The sequence below is a fragment of the Morone saxatilis genome, unplaced genomic scaffold (genome assembly GCF_004916995.1).
Source record: "Morone saxatilis isolate NCDOM2014 unplaced genomic scaffold, NCSU_SB_2.0 Contig18, whole genome shotgun sequence".
Lineage (NCBI taxonomy): Eukaryota > Metazoa > Chordata > Actinopteri > Moronidae > Morone > Morone saxatilis.
The window spans coordinates 2,203,405-2,218,395 of NW_023339740.1; the positions used below are offsets into that span (position 1 = coordinate 2,203,405).

General features: G+C 43.4%; 1 protein-coding gene across 2 annotated transcripts; it reads left to right on the forward strand.

The window, feature by feature from the left end:
* Nucleotides 1-1,409: 1,409 nt before the first annotated feature.
* Nucleotides 1,410-10,174, forward strand: si:dkey-156n14.3 (zinc finger protein ZXDC). Of its 2 annotated transcripts, none has more exons than XM_035661765.1 (10): nt 1,410-3,442; nt 3,869-4,021; nt 5,296-5,374; nt 5,752-5,882; nt 6,014-6,184; nt 6,552-7,336; nt 7,928-8,012; nt 8,098-8,270; nt 8,469-8,570; nt 9,368-10,174. In XM_035661765.1, the coding sequence occupies exons 1-10, from the start codon at nt 1,450-1,452 to the stop codon at nt 9,452-9,454; spliced, it is 3,759 nt and encodes a 1,252-aa protein (XP_035517658.1). In that variant the 5' UTR covers nt 1,410-1,449; the 3' UTR covers nt 9,455-10,174. The 2 variants fall into 2 exon arrangements, with proteins under 2 accessions (XP_035517658.1, XP_035517659.1); XM_035661766.1 differs by having other exon boundaries at nt 6,552-7,171.
* Nucleotides 10,175-14,991: the final 4,817 nt, after the last annotated feature.

Below are 14,991 nucleotides of genomic sequence, written 5' to 3' on the forward strand. Positions count from 1 at the left end.
TGAGACCAGAAACTCATCAGGAAACCATTTACTGAGCTAATAAATCAACTCAGAAGTCGGCTCATTTCTACATAAGACTGCATGGTACCGGTTTTATTGCAGCCAATGGAGTTCCACATCAGCTATGTCCATTATATATACTGTCTATGGTTCGGCCTTTTATTTAGTGTTTAATTGAAAAAAAGAGTGTCTGGAATATTCATCAATTTGTTGTGTTTGCCATGTACTTGGAAATTGCAAATTCCACTTCTAAAGTTGTCACATTGGTAGCCATTGAAAAGAAAAAATAAATGTATATATTATTTATTACACTAGCTTAAACGATAATGCTTTACCTCTTTTACTTATAAATGGTGAATCTGAAATATATGTTGAAATATTGAGGGGGGAGGTGAAATTGGAATAGAAGATCCCACTGCTCACAAAAATGTCCATACAGTCCCTTAGATTAGTTTACATTACAGTAAAGAATACATATTGGCTATTAGCCTACATAAAGTTGTCAGGCCATGTTATATCTCTGAGTGTGGTGAAGTGATTTTATGAGACTAATTTAACATATATTTTATTTTCTACTGAATGCTTCTACCATTGAAACATCAAGATTAGAAGTTATAATAGCAAAGCGTGATCTGCTAATCTAAAGCCTGAGGGTCCCACACTCTTTAAATATTGGTTTAATCACGGAGGGGACAGTCTATGATGTGTCTTCTGGGGAGGAAATGTTTTATGTTTTATAGTACTACACTGCCACTCAGTGGAAATGCAATGAAGAAACGCTGCCTGGGACTGGAAATATTCATTTCTGAAGTTACGAGTTTGGCTTTACATTTCAATTAAAAAAAACAAGCATTTTTAGTAGAACGTTTCATACAAATATATAGATGAAGCTTCACATTGTTAATATCAGATCCGAGTCGGACCCACTACAACAAAATCCGCTCCACAGTTTCATTGAACTAAAGGATACTACTGATGCCTTCAGGTACATTTCGTAGCTCCTACCTAAAGGTTTCACTATGCCACTTTGCACGGTCTTTGTAAAAACTGACCATCTCAACTACTTGTTATAGTTCTTATGTCATACAGCTACTCTATACTTTAGTCTGCACTGGCAAACTGAAACAGAGACGGGTGTTAGATGTTGATGTGTACTCAATTTAGGAATCAGCTTTTGGCTTACATGCCTTTATTCTCCTAAATGTCAAACTTGTGTGTCTAAAACACCTCCCTTGAAATGTTGTATCGCCAATTTCACAAGGTTTCGGTAGTTGGTAAATGCATAACGTTAAACATAACATTTTAGGTAACTTAGGTAACTGTAAGTAAACTTTCCATGCCGGCCTTTAAGGCAGCACCTGGCCCGCTGTAAACTGTGTAGGGGTTCTCTGGATCGCCTCCATCTACTAGGGCGGGTCTTCTCTGTGTCGCTGCTACAGGGATACCAAGATGGAAATCCAGGGGCTTTCTGATGCCCAAAACATTCACTCTCAACATGGCGCCCTACACAGAACCACTCCGTCTCTACTTCGATCGGCGACAGGGTCGATACCGCGTTTTATTTCTACCGAAAATGAAACGGAAGGACTACTGGAGTCGTCTGAGCCACAAAGTGACAACAACAACAACACCAGGCCGAGGACATCACCGTTTCACCTACTGGCGGAAAATGGCAGCGGGGCGGTTTGTTCGCCTGTCAGCAAACCGCAACCAACCGATAAAACCAGTTTACCGAGTAACAGACCGAGTGTCGGACTTCATAACGTAAACACGGATAAGGAAAATGAGCTCAACGCACTGCTTGGCTCACAAGAATTTGTTAGGGCTGCCTGGAAATACGGGGTAGAGAGCGGGGACTCTCTAATGCAAATGGCGCTGCCTCTGTTTGAAGTGGAAGAGGAACCGATGCCGCAGCGGCATTTAACGTTACCGCTCCCAGTTTTACGGCAGCAGCGTGAGGACGGCGCCTTCAAGCCGCCCTCACTGGCCAGCCACAGCGCTGCTGCGCCGGGGAACTTCAGCACAGCGAACAGGGCGGACAAAACCACCAAGGAATTATATGTTGTTTTTAACGTCGTTCAGGAGGATGGCAACGGCGAGGCAAGCAAACACCGACCGGATGTATCATCTGAGGGCGGCGATAAAATGAAAGGTAAAAAGCCAAGCCCCGGTTGCTCCATGGAGGTTGGAAACAGCAGTGACGTTATTCTCTGTGAATCTAACGACAACTTAAACTGCCTCGATAGCCAGGTACTGAAAAAAACGGAGCATGTTTTCAATTTACTAAACGACACTTCTACCGTGGCCAACGCTAAACAGGCTGCCTGTCACCGCACTGTCGAAGACGTTGTGTTGACGAACAAATATGGCGATAAGATCTGTGGCCAGATTTGCACCGAAAACAATGAAAGTAAACTGGTTAGGGAGCTTTCGTCGCACTCCCGTTTAGAAGAGAGCAGTGCCTTGATTTCAGGGACCCCGGGCATCGTGGAAGCTATGGACACCTCGGACTTCATTTCAGCGGGGCTGCAGGGCAGTGCGAACCCGGCCACGGCCTCCACAAGTCCGCCTGCTAGTGAAACCTTTTCCGGAACTATTACAATAAACAACCAAAGCATCATAGTGACCATAGAAAATGGCATATTGACTCTCGCTGCCCCGCCTGAGGGCTATGTGCACAAAGAGGATGACATGGTCAGCCTGAAGGAGCACCTTGGTATGAAAGATCATGAGGATATTGTTCTTCTCAACTATGACAGTGGCACCAAATCCATCGGGAAGATCAGCACGCTGGCAGTATCCAGCTCGAGCCAGCAGGAAGAGCCCAGGCCTGGGTTGTCTGTGAGTGACTCTGAGCTGGCTCTGGTGGATGACTGCTCGCTGTCAGAGCTTGGCACCTCTCTGGACTCCTGCCCCATCGTCAAGCAAGAGGCAGCAGCACTGTGTGCTGTAACAGAGGCCGATCTGGTCACCCCGCACCCCAAAGCCACTGTGGCAGACTGTGACAGTGGGGACTTGCACTCGGTACCGCTGATCAGGTCCAAGAAAGAGACTGTGGCCTCTTTCGGCTGTCCAGAACCAGGCTGCTCCTGTACGTTTGACACGCGTCAGAAACTCAAGGTGCACCTGCTGAACCATGCAGAGGACCCACGCCCCTACCAGTGCACCATGGAGGGCTGCGGCTGGGCTTTCGCCACCTCTTACAAGCTGAAGCGGCACCTTCAGTCCCATGACAAGCAGCGGCCACACACCTGTCAGTTTGAGGGCTGTGGACGCCGTTTCACCACGGTCTACAACCTGAAGGCTCACGTCAAAGTGCACGACCAGGACAATGCCTTCATCTGCGAGATCTGCAGCGAGAGGTTTCGCAGTGCCACGCGGCTCACCAATCACCAGAGGGTCCACTTCGAGCCGCAGAGGCCCCACAAGTGTGAATTCCCAGGTAACCTTTCAGTTTTGCCGTTTTCCTTATACACTTCCTGCACTTGCTGTTGGCTGATGGTCTGGTTGTACAGCCGGACACTGATTACACTGGATATGAAGCAAATTACCTTAAAGGGCAGCCTGTTTACATCCTGCACAAATAATTTGGAGATGCTATGATGGTGATGAACTGTACGCACCATGGTCATGTTTACTTTCTATATCAGTCTGCTTTAATCCAAAAAGACAGTAGACACTGTGGCTGCGGTTGGCGAAGCCCCCTTTTTCCATACTCTTTTCAGTAAAGTGAATCTTTAAATTCCCATTGTTGCAGTAAGCTATAGATATAAAAATCTAAAAGCTTTGGTGTTAGCATATTCCTGGTACAAAATGCACTTCCCAGTTTACCATTTCCTTCCTACATGTTTTCTTCTCTCCTTTGCAGGCTGTGAAAAAACCTTCATCACCTTCAGTGCCCTGTTCTCCCACAATCGCACCCACTTCAGAGAAACGGGCCACTTCACCTGCACCTACCCAGGCTGCGACAAGATGTACGACAAGGCCTGCCGTCTCAAAATCCATATGAGAAGTCACACTGGTAGGCAGATACTAGATTAGAACCAAGTGTCTGTAATATAGTGGTCTGGAGGGAGTGGCCCTAAATGTACTGAGTCAGTGAAAAGCGGCTCTGATTAAACCTGTTTTTTGAATTCTACAGTAGTGAATATTCAGGCCACAGAGACGTTTGAGGCTGTTTTCTTAAGTCATTCCTCAGTCACATGATGCTGTGGATGTGTTGCTCTTTGTTCACTTATCTCAGATGTGAGCAGTTGTTATTGCTTCATGCTTCCACAACCTGGTAATTACAAAACAAGCCACTGAAACTAAGAACGTGTCTTTTAAACTGAACCCATTCTGGAGCAGGTTAGCCGTGCAGCACAGGGTGCAACAGGGGGGTGCACCACAGGGTGCACCAGATAAAAGCATGCCAGCTGGCAGAAAGCCTAGGTTAGGCCAAAAATTAGCTGCTTACAATTAATCAGTGTTGGGGATACAGGTTGTAGATCAGGGGTTTTTAACTACCTTTGTCCAAGGGTCAGGAATTTTCTAAGCAGATGCTGCGGGGCCAGACTTTAAAAAAAAAAAAAGAAAAAAGGTAGGGCTATTTAGCCTGTTTTAATATTTTTACTGTCTTACAAAAAATGAATGATGTTTTTATTAGCCTGTATCAATTTGAACAGACTCTAAAACATGGAAATGCATTTAGATAACTGATACATGACTAGAAAATGCTCTCAGGCCTCCACCAAGAGGAGTTTACTGAGGAGTCATGGTTAAAATTGTAATTGCAGAATGCAGTCGTGACTGGCAGGAAATATGAATCAACTTTTACAAGTTTGGAGGCTGTAATGCAGTTGCACTGTTATGTGACACCAGGTTAATACAGGTAACAAGCAGTCCAAACTATAGTTGTTTTTAATGAAGCAGGCAGGCAGTAAAATCATTCTTTGAGCAACTGTAATCTGGTTTTATGCTATATGAGTCTGAACAGCGAAAGTGAAAGTAGTTGGTTAACGTTACCTCATTGAGAGGTTGAAGGTGCAGCACAAATTCAAAAGATGCACTGCAGAATTATTTCCTGTTTGGGTATGTGTATATGTATATAAATAACGGTATATATTTTATTTATATTGTTATTCTATGTTATTCTATGAAAAAAATTGAATACTGCATTTTTCTCGAGACTTTTGCCCCAGAAACAGAATTCATAATACTACAAAATTATAGATATTGAAATGCTGGATGTAATACATAAGCGGCCAGTGGGGGGCCCTGAGGTAGGTAAATAAACGTTTAATCTCCTGTTTCCAGGTGAGAGGCCGTTTGTCTGTGACTCAGAGGGCTGTGGCTGGTCCTTCACCAGCATGTCCAAGTTACTCCGACACAAACGGTAAGTGCTTATTAACCAATGTTTTCCCCTTGATGTAAACAGGGTGAACACCAACAGTTACTGTCAGAACAATCGGATTAACGCCAAATAAGCAACAAGGAGTAGGGCTACCCTGACTTCTGACATTGCACCTGTTGACATTAGCCCATAGCTTCAGCTTAGTCCTAGTGTGGCATCACAGTAGTGTTGATGTAGTTCTTGACTTCACCTTCACCTCGCTGCTGCAGTTGTGCTTCACTGTTAAAATGGATTTGTTGTTAAAAACCAATTGGTTGTCATGAATTTGGAGCTTTGGGTTCCCATTGCATGTTCTAATGTAACAATGATGTTTTAGTTTATGAGTGTCTCACTGACCACCCCTCCCCTGTTCTCTTTAGGAAACATGATGATGACCGTCGCTTTGTCTGTACAGAGGAGGGTTGTGGGAAATCCTTCACAAGGGCAGAGCACCTCAAGGGTCACAGTATCACCCATCTGGGGACTAAGCCCTTCCAGTGCCATGCAGAAGGTACGTACAGGCACCCACAGTAAAATATAGGAGAAAGTCAGTGGTTACACATGTTTGTTTTTACTCACTTAAATACATTATTTACACATTTTCTGAATGGTTATGATGTTTTTCTTCTTTATGTTCTTCAGGCTGCAATGCCAAGTTCTCAGCACGCAGCAGCTTGTACATCCACTCCAAGAAACATAAGCAGGACGCCAGCACCCTGAGGACCCGCTGTCCAGTGGCCAACTGCTCCAAGCACTTCTCCTCCCGCAGCAGCCTTAAGAGCCACATGCTCAAACACCACCACCTCAGTCCTGGTCAGTAAGCATCAGTGCTGGCCCAGGGCCTGAAAACGGATGCATTTCATCAAACTGTTGGACTGTGGGGGCTTTAATACCTTCTTTCTTAATCACAGTGCTGCGACTCATAGGTGGCCCATTTATGTTTCTGTGCAATTCAGTAATATGCTATACATTCTCTTCAGACTGTTTGTGATAACTTATTGTAATGACTGAATGAAGTTGCTACTACCTTTAGGATAATTGAATTTCACTGTAATGTTTAGTAGGTGTAAAAGTATTTTGTTTGTATGAAACACAAAATGGAAATAATCCATTCCGCTACATGTTTCTGGGAAAATGTTTCTATCTTATAACCTGCAAACTTCCCCCCCCTCCATCCCAGATGTTCTTAGCCAGATGGAGACCACGCCCACCCTCACCCCCAGCAGCGAGCTCATCAGCTCCACCCCAACAACCGTAGCGGGGCCTGGTATTGCCGGGGGCGATCAGCTTACCAACTTGGACCTCAGCTCTCTGTTCTCTGCTGTGCCTGGAGGCTCCGTGCCCACCGCTGGCATCGGAGTGGGGATTCCCGTCAGTGGGGGCAGCTCTAATGGCACGTTCACCATGGACCTCTCCCTGGTCAGCTCAGGCATCCTCACCATCGACCCCTCCTCGGTCGGTGCCACGCTCTGCACCAGCAGCAGCACCACGTTGGCCAAAGCCGTGGACCCTCTTATCCTGGCATCCAGCGCTGACATGGGCCCCCACCATGGTCTGGAAGGAACAGTGGGCGACGTCCTTCCCCCACAGGGCACTCTCAATCTGGATGATGTGCAGACCGTTACCCCTGAGGCCCTGGGAACCCTCACAGCTCTCACAATGCAGGGGGCTGGTGTCTCTGTGGACCCCACTCTGCAGCACCCACTCAGCTCCTCCAGTGCCCTGAGTGTGGAGCCCACAACCTCCCTGGCCGTTGCCCCTGTTGCCGAGCTGCTGGCCTCACCCTCAAAAGTGGTGGAGGTGGGTGGTCAGGGGGGAGCGGGGCCTCTGTTGGGCTGTGTGGAAGTGCTGGGACCCCAAGAGGGAGGAAAAGTCCTCACTCAGTTTGTTTTCCCGGGTCACAGCAGCAGCTTCAGTCCACAGAAAGATCAGGATCTCAACGCAGTGTCACCAAGCAGCTTCCTGGTGGGTGGTCTTGCTGTCACAGTTTAAAGAGGAACACTGATTGTGCACATCAAAGTGTCACATCAAGAGTTGGGGCCACTTCTACATGTGTCAACATTTTTTATTAAGCCTTTTGTGGCACCAGAGGGAGTTGTCTGTCCTCAAGTGATGTCACTTGAGTCAGCATCAGCTGGGGCTGAAGACTACAAGTTTGAAATGCAAGTTAGAAAGAAATGCAGCCCGCTCCAGATATCTAGAAGCTTGAGGCTACATTAGCTGCTACTAGCATAACACACCCACTCCCTGACCAAATTGCATTCTAGGTAATGTAGGCACAGGTTTTGATAAGGAACAAAAACACTGGTTCTGCCCCCGTCCATTTTCATCCTTAAAAATAAAGCAGTCCATTGTGAGGCAGAGAGTGTTACGAGAGTATAATGCTAAAAGAATGGCGTACTCTTTTAGGGAAATGTGCATTCGCTTTTTGTCTTCAGTGGTATGAAAGGTTTGATATGTAGGAAGTGGCATGAATATCAGCTTCACTGTAGTTGTAGTAACATACATACGTCAAGTGGTTTGTGGAGTAACTTTTGTTCCCATTTTGCTCATCAGGAGAGTGGAGGCTCAGCCAGGACTGACTACAGAGCCATCCAGCTGGCCAAGAAGAAGAAGCAACGAGGTCCCTCAGCCTCCTCTGGTAAGACAAGCCAGTTTTTGTTTCTTCTCATTCAGACTAGACGGAGACTGAAGTGAGTGATGATGTTGTTCTTTGCCCTGTCCAGGGAGTTCTGGATCAAGTCAGAGGAAAACTAAAGGAGTAAAGGCAGCCGGGGCTCCAGCACCGATGGCTCCCTCTGGTGCTTGTTACAGTGAAGGAGCTGCAGCGGCCAATGGGGGCCTGACTCTGCGGGACCCTGTCACCGGGGCCCAGTATGTCCAGATTCAGCTGCTGCAGGTGAGACCCCCAACATCTTATTACAATACAGTTTGTTTCCCAGCTACACTGTGTGTGGATGTCATGTGGCTGGATTATGTTACAACCTGACATAAGAATAGTTCATAGATTGATGTTGACAGAAACATTTAGCAAATGTAATGTAAAAAACGTAGCTGTTGTTGAAAGACGTGCTGACAAGAGTGTGTGTACGTGCAGGATGACCCAGCCAGTGATGGCGACCTGGCCTTCCAGCTGAGCTCTCAGCCCTCCAGCTCTCACTCTCAGCTCACTGCCGACCTGCCCGTCAACATTTTACAGGTGAGAAAGATTTCTCCAATTTCTGATGCCTTTACATTAACACTGTAATGAGACACACCTAGTGTTAGTGAGCAAATCAAACATTCAAAAGGAAACTCATTGCACAATTTGTTTTTTTAGTTTACATTACATACATACATTTTTAGTCTACATTCACAAACAGAAATAAACATGAACACACTGACAAAGTGAAATGTAGATTGGAAAAAGAAAAGAAAAAACACGTTAACAAAATGACCAGTGTCTAAGTTTTAGTGGCATCTAGCAGCAGAGTTTCACATTGCAACTAAGTGAACACCGCTTGCCTGTGAAGTGTGTAGGAGAAACTACAGTGGCCACAAAACTCCCTAAAGGCCCTATCTACAGCCAGTGTTGTTTTTCTGTGCTAGTGTAGAAACATGGAGGTTTCTAGAGTCTAAAAACACAACAATTCTTATATTCAGGTGATTATACACTAATGAAAACATACCTATAAATAATATTATCCATTTCTGAAAATAGAGCCTCCTGAATGTACTTTTAGTTAAATAGCTAAAAGTAATGGATAAACTGTTAAACGTTGTTAGATAAAACGAGAAAAAAGAGAAAATCAGTTACAATCAATCAATTACTTCTGAATATTCTTTTCTGTGAGTGTTGATTAGGGCTGGTCCAAAAGTTCCAACCATTGCCATGGTATTTCTAATGCTTGGTGTTTGTTTTGCTTTAAGTATTTGCTTCCAAGCAGAAAAAGTGGTATTGGACACAGCCCTGGTTTTGATATTAGAGGACAGAGCTCTGACTGTGTCTCCTCACAGGAACCTTCAGTGATGACAGAGGACGACAACGGCTCTGATAACTCCCAGTTCACAGGAAGCACAATCAACCTTCAGGACCTGGAGTGACCGCCACAGAGCTGCACGTCAGAGGTCTGCTGCCATGACCGACCTCCCTGGCACATCGTCGCTGTCTGCAGTTTACATCAACAAACACCCTGATATGTTTCTCCATCAAGCGGTTGCCTCGTCCTTTCCCATGACTTTGAAAGCCTTTTTGGACACGTGGTTAATACAGTGTGGGGAGGGGGTGGACATGAGTCCACAGATAATGCACCTTGAAAAGATAAGATGAGGATTTCCTTGTTCAAAAAATTATTATGTGTTAATTATAATGTTTATTACTAAAGTCCAGTTTGTACCAAAATCAAACCTGAGAGCATTCTCGTGTCAAACAGACACGTGAGAGACTCTCTGTTCCTGTGTCCTGTGGGTTTGACAGTAACGGTGTCTATTCCATGGTGCCACATTGCCACTCATGCACACACAGTGCGCTGTCTACGCTCCAGTTGCCTTACAGACACCTCACACTGTGCATTCCTCCACCGGCCGGTAATCTGCTTTATTTGTTGCTCTTTTGATTTCTTACGTTTTGTTGTAGATTTATTTTTCTATGGCAGCAGTGAGTCCATGTTGAAAACATGCCTGTTCATGTCTTTATATACAGTATGTAATGAGTTCCTACCTTGTTGTAATAATTTTATCTGTTTATTTATTATTTAGCTGTGGGTTTACAGAATGGCAGAGCCAAACAAAGAGATGAATTAAAGAATCAAAGCACAATCACAAGAGTTTGTGGGGAAGCCTTCATTTCACTTTGCTCGAATATATGAGAAATTCAGTGTTTTCATTGAAACCACATCAAGAATGTATGAGGGGACAACTTTAAGTTCTGAACCGTTTTCAGAACTTGTGAAGAAGATCCTAGTATATCTCATCACAACTAACAGTTGATGAAAGATTGACTCAGTCACTGTATTGTATTAAAGGTGAGGGTAAAGACACTGCTCATACAACTGTAGTGGAAAAAAGAATTGTACCAGCGTACTGCTGCTACCATGACAACTATGTTGTTGCTGTTTCTCATAAGGAAAGTTATGATATACGATATGAAATATCACATTATTACTAAATTATTAAATTTAGCAAGAAACCTCTTGTTTGAACAACACCCCACTTTGTCTTTTCATGTGATAAAACTGATTGAACAATAAACTTAGTTAAAATAAGGTGATTGGTGATGAGGTGAGTACAGTACTGCTAGAAACCAACTGCATTGGTAGTTATTTAGTTTGTTACACATTGAATCACAGGCTCATCAGGTCTGGTATGTGGTCAGGGGGTTGGAGCTCAACCAAATGCACATTGAAGCAGCAACAGCGCATGACAGTCATAGCCCGGTTACTGACAATCACTGATACCAAGTCCACACACAGGGATTACACACTGGCACACAAACAAAACCAAAGCTACCCGTCACAGCCATGACACAAAAAAACAACCCTCCATGTCTGCATCCTCATGTTACATGTTGATGGCTACAGTGTCTCTTAAGGCAGTGCTTCTCAACCTTTCTAAAGGCAAAAAATATTTTAATAAAAATTACCTACTACAGAAAATATGAAGAGAAATTTAAGAAACAGTTGCTGCATTAGGCTCAGTGTTTCATAACATGACAGATGTCTTGTAATCATGTGAAGAGGATTTTGTTAAAGTGAGGAAAGCAAGGAAATATTTTTTCTCATCGTGGCAGCGAACAAGAAAACTGAATTAAAATTAATTCAAATGTGGTCACTGTTACCTGTTATTATCATTACTGATCTCTAAATTTAAACTGCATTTCCCATAAGGCTTTGGGCTTGGAACACTGCCACCAGCCTGCTTAAAATGGTCACTACACCCATATTCCAAAAAGGAAAAAATGTATGCAGTACTATTTCCAAACCACTAGATGGTGTCCAAGTCATACAGAGCAAACCCCAATGGCTTCCACACAGAGAGAGGCTAACACAGGGTTTCATATGGAAGCATGTGCTAGCACTAGCATTCATACAGTTATTGTCAGGTCTCTGTTGCCTGTTGAGTCTCAACCTGCCATCTGTCTGTTTGACCTTTTGACCCCACTACATGCACATGGCAGCGAGAGCTCGACAAGTACAGACACACACACACTCTTAACAAGGTTCATCATAAACTGGTGAGGGATTAGGATGTGTTGTCTGACTTAGATGATGCTTAAATCTGATTGCAGATCAGCATACTGGCATGGACTGGACCCAAAGGTCAAAATCCAAGTAAAAGTAGGAGGTTTTTGAGCAGCTCAGAGGGAAAATGCACTATATTGCAGACTTACCTCTCTCTCTCTCCATGCACAATTCATTCTCTATTCATATACCTCAGTATATCATCCATAGTGATGTTGAGGCAGACAACCACCCACCTAGAGCCGAGGGGTCTGTCCGAGGTTTCTGCCTCTTGAAAAGGTGGTACTGTTGGGTCTCTGTAAATAATGTTGAAAGGAGTTCGGTCTAGACCTGCTCTATTTGAAAAGTGTCCTGAAATAACTTCTGTTATGAATAGGCGCTATACAAATACTGATGAATTGGAATTGAATTGAATTGAACAACACTGTCACCCATTCATAATGGTATAAGCATCCTGTGGCTCAGAGGCAGAGCGGGTCGTCGGAAAGGTTGTTGGTTCGATCCCTGGCTCCTCCTGCCACATGTCGAAGTATCCTTGAGCAAGATAACTGAACCCCAATTGCTCCTGATGCATAGCATCGGTGTGTGAATGTGTGTGAATGAGTTAGTTTCTGTTCGTATGGGCTTTGCCATCACTGTAGTGAATGTGTGTGAAAGGGTGAATGATGGCACGTAGTGTAAATAGTGCTTTTGAGTAGGGTCGGAAGACAAGAAAGGCGCTACACAGTACGTACAGGTCCATTTACCATTCATCCACACCTCCGTCATGTTCAAACCATGTTCGTTTGAATTGATTTTAAACTGAATGACAGTGTATTTTATACTGTTGGATCTGTTTACATTCACACTGCTACCATTCGGAGTGGTATAAACTGGATATTTCAACCATGTATTTGTTACTTCTAGCGCTTTTAACCATTTTTATGTAGCTTTTTTTTTGCCATTTTTCAAAAGCTTTTAGCTAACTATTTCAACTGTTTATTCATTACTTAAGGCAATCTACACTATTTTATTCAACTATGTTCAAATTTTTAACAATTTATCCATTTAAAGGTCCAGTGTGTAACACTGAGGAGGATTTATTGGCAGATATGGAATATAATGTGCATTGTTTTTTTTTATTTAGTTAACTACTGAAACTACAAACAATTTTGGGTCATGGGAAATCATTATTTTATTTTATTGCTTCTCTACTGTAATAGAAGCCCCTTTTACCAGGTCTGTACTCTTTTTATTTCTTGACTGCTGTGAGCATGCCAAGGCAATGCATTTGTCAGGCAGCCACCACCACACACCTGACCTTTGTGTAGTTTATGTGCAAAAATGATTAAACCTTAGTGTATAATCACATCAATCTGAATTTAGGAATCGTTGTGTTTTTGTTATGTTAGGATGAGCTGTTTTTCTCTGAAGATGCCACGGGTCGCCTTCCACGGAGTCCGCCATGTTAAACCCCCATGTCTCTACAGTAGCCCAGAAGGAACAAACCAAACTGCTCACGCTCTAGATGGGCCCTTTTGCATTCTTCTTTCACGAACGATAGGGCGTGTGTAGTGACGGCCGCAGCCTGAAGTAGCGAGCAGAAAGACAGACAGGATGTGGGAGGATCACAGAAAGTATCAGTGAGTTCAGGGGGGCAGTGTAGGGGCTGTTCAGAGGATGAGCCACTGAAGGAATACACTCTGTGAGATATATTTATGAGATATTCAGATTTTGTTTTCTTTCAGTTCATTTAGAATGGTTAGACAGTTTTGATGGAACTGCTTAGCCCTACATCAGGAATTAATGGGCACCCTGCAGCCAATCAGAATCAAGACTTGAATGTTACATAGCAAACAAGCAGAGACATAAATCAATGGTTACAGCTGACTCAGTAAGTATACACAAATGAGTTGAGCTTCTCTTCAATCTTTCAAGTACCCCTCAGCAACTGTACCCCTGGTTGGGAATCATTGGTCTATACAAGTAACAGATGTAAGCTTTGCAGATGGGTGTTGTTGAGATAGAGAGAGAGTTTTAGTTGCTGATTGTTATTTGATGATGTGTGATGTCATCGGGGATGATATCTACCTTCCCCACAGATAATGAATGGAGACTAATACTGTACAGTCACATAGTGTTGTATTTAATGGTAATCTTTTAATGACTACATGAGCTGTTCTCTGGTGAATTCATTTCAGAACATTACTTCCCTCCAGCTGCTCCTCCAGCTCACTGCTACATAGCAGGTTTAATATGAACAAAAAAAACTGGGGTAACTGGGTTTTTGTGGTCTCAGCACAAATTTCAGGCCTAGCTTTCTGGTTTTGGACTTTAGAAGAACGATGATAGAGGCTAAGTTGCACACACTGTAGGGCTGTCTTATCATACAAGCATTGTTTAATTTTTTCAGCTCCCCACCACAGCAACATTCCAGTATGGGGCTGCTTGATTACAGCAAATTGCTCTTATTAAAAATAATAGAAACCTTTAATTAAGTATTTTTTCACCAGTGTATTCAGAGTGGTTTCCCTGACACTGTATTTTTCAGGAACTCCCTGTTCATGTTCACAAAACACGTGTTTTGACACACAAAAGTTCTATTGCAAGGCTCTTCAAGGAAGGTTATCCAGTTTCCAGTTTCAACACTTATTCTGTGCCGTCCAACAGATTACACAACCATGCAGAGGCAGTGACGATCAAAAACTACTCTGTTTTTTGTTGTGTGCATAAGAGACTTATATATGGGACACATGTATGTAAGCAGACATTATCTGTTCATGCTGGTTTCCTCAGTGGTCATGTGACCACACCCAAGTGGCTGATGAGTTAGTGAAACACCTTTTGCCCCTTACCTCCCTTCTGGTCACTGCTGTTGGTCTGAGAGCCTATTTATGTGTCTAGAATCGCAAGGTCTGTAAATCCCAACGATGGTTGTCTGATCAAAATGTTGACACTTTTTGTCACCTTTTTCGAATAAATCTTAAGAGCCTCCTCTACTTTTTTCAGTGTCAGTGTGTGGGTGATTCTTTCTATGACATGGGGCTGTTGATTCTGCCTACAGGCACATCAGAATCAGAATCACAATCTGGTTTATTGCCAAATAAGTTTTTACACATACAAGGAATTTGCCTTGGTGCGTTGGAAAAATCACAAAAATAAAAAAATCTAAAAGTACTTTTTAAAATATAAATAAAGATAGAAAGATCTGGCAATCATGGCAATGTCTTCAGAAAAGAAAACATTATCTGAAACCCAAAATACATCTCTGCCCCAGTAAAAATCCAAAACATGAATGAAATATACAAACAACCTATTTATGTTGAACATTGGCAATTAAGAAGCCCGAGTGGATAGATATAGACATAGTCAGTGAAGGGAATCATCTTATTTTCAACTCACAAGAACAAAGAGAAAATAAAA

Bases quoted from the DNA above. Each gene is read 5' to 3' on its own strand.
- si:dkey-156n14.3 (XM_035661765.1), top strand. From the start codon at position 1,450: ATGGAAATCCAGGGGCTTTCTGATGCCCAAAACATTCACTCTCAACAT. The intron at 5,375-5,751 runs GTAAGTGCTTAT...TGTTCTCTTTAG, and splicing joins AAGTTACTCCGACACAAACG to GAAACATGATGATGACCGTC. The intron at 5,883-6,013 runs GTACGTACAGGC...TATGTTCTTCAG, and splicing joins CTTCCAGTGCCATGCAGAAG to GCTGCAATGCCAAGTTCTCA.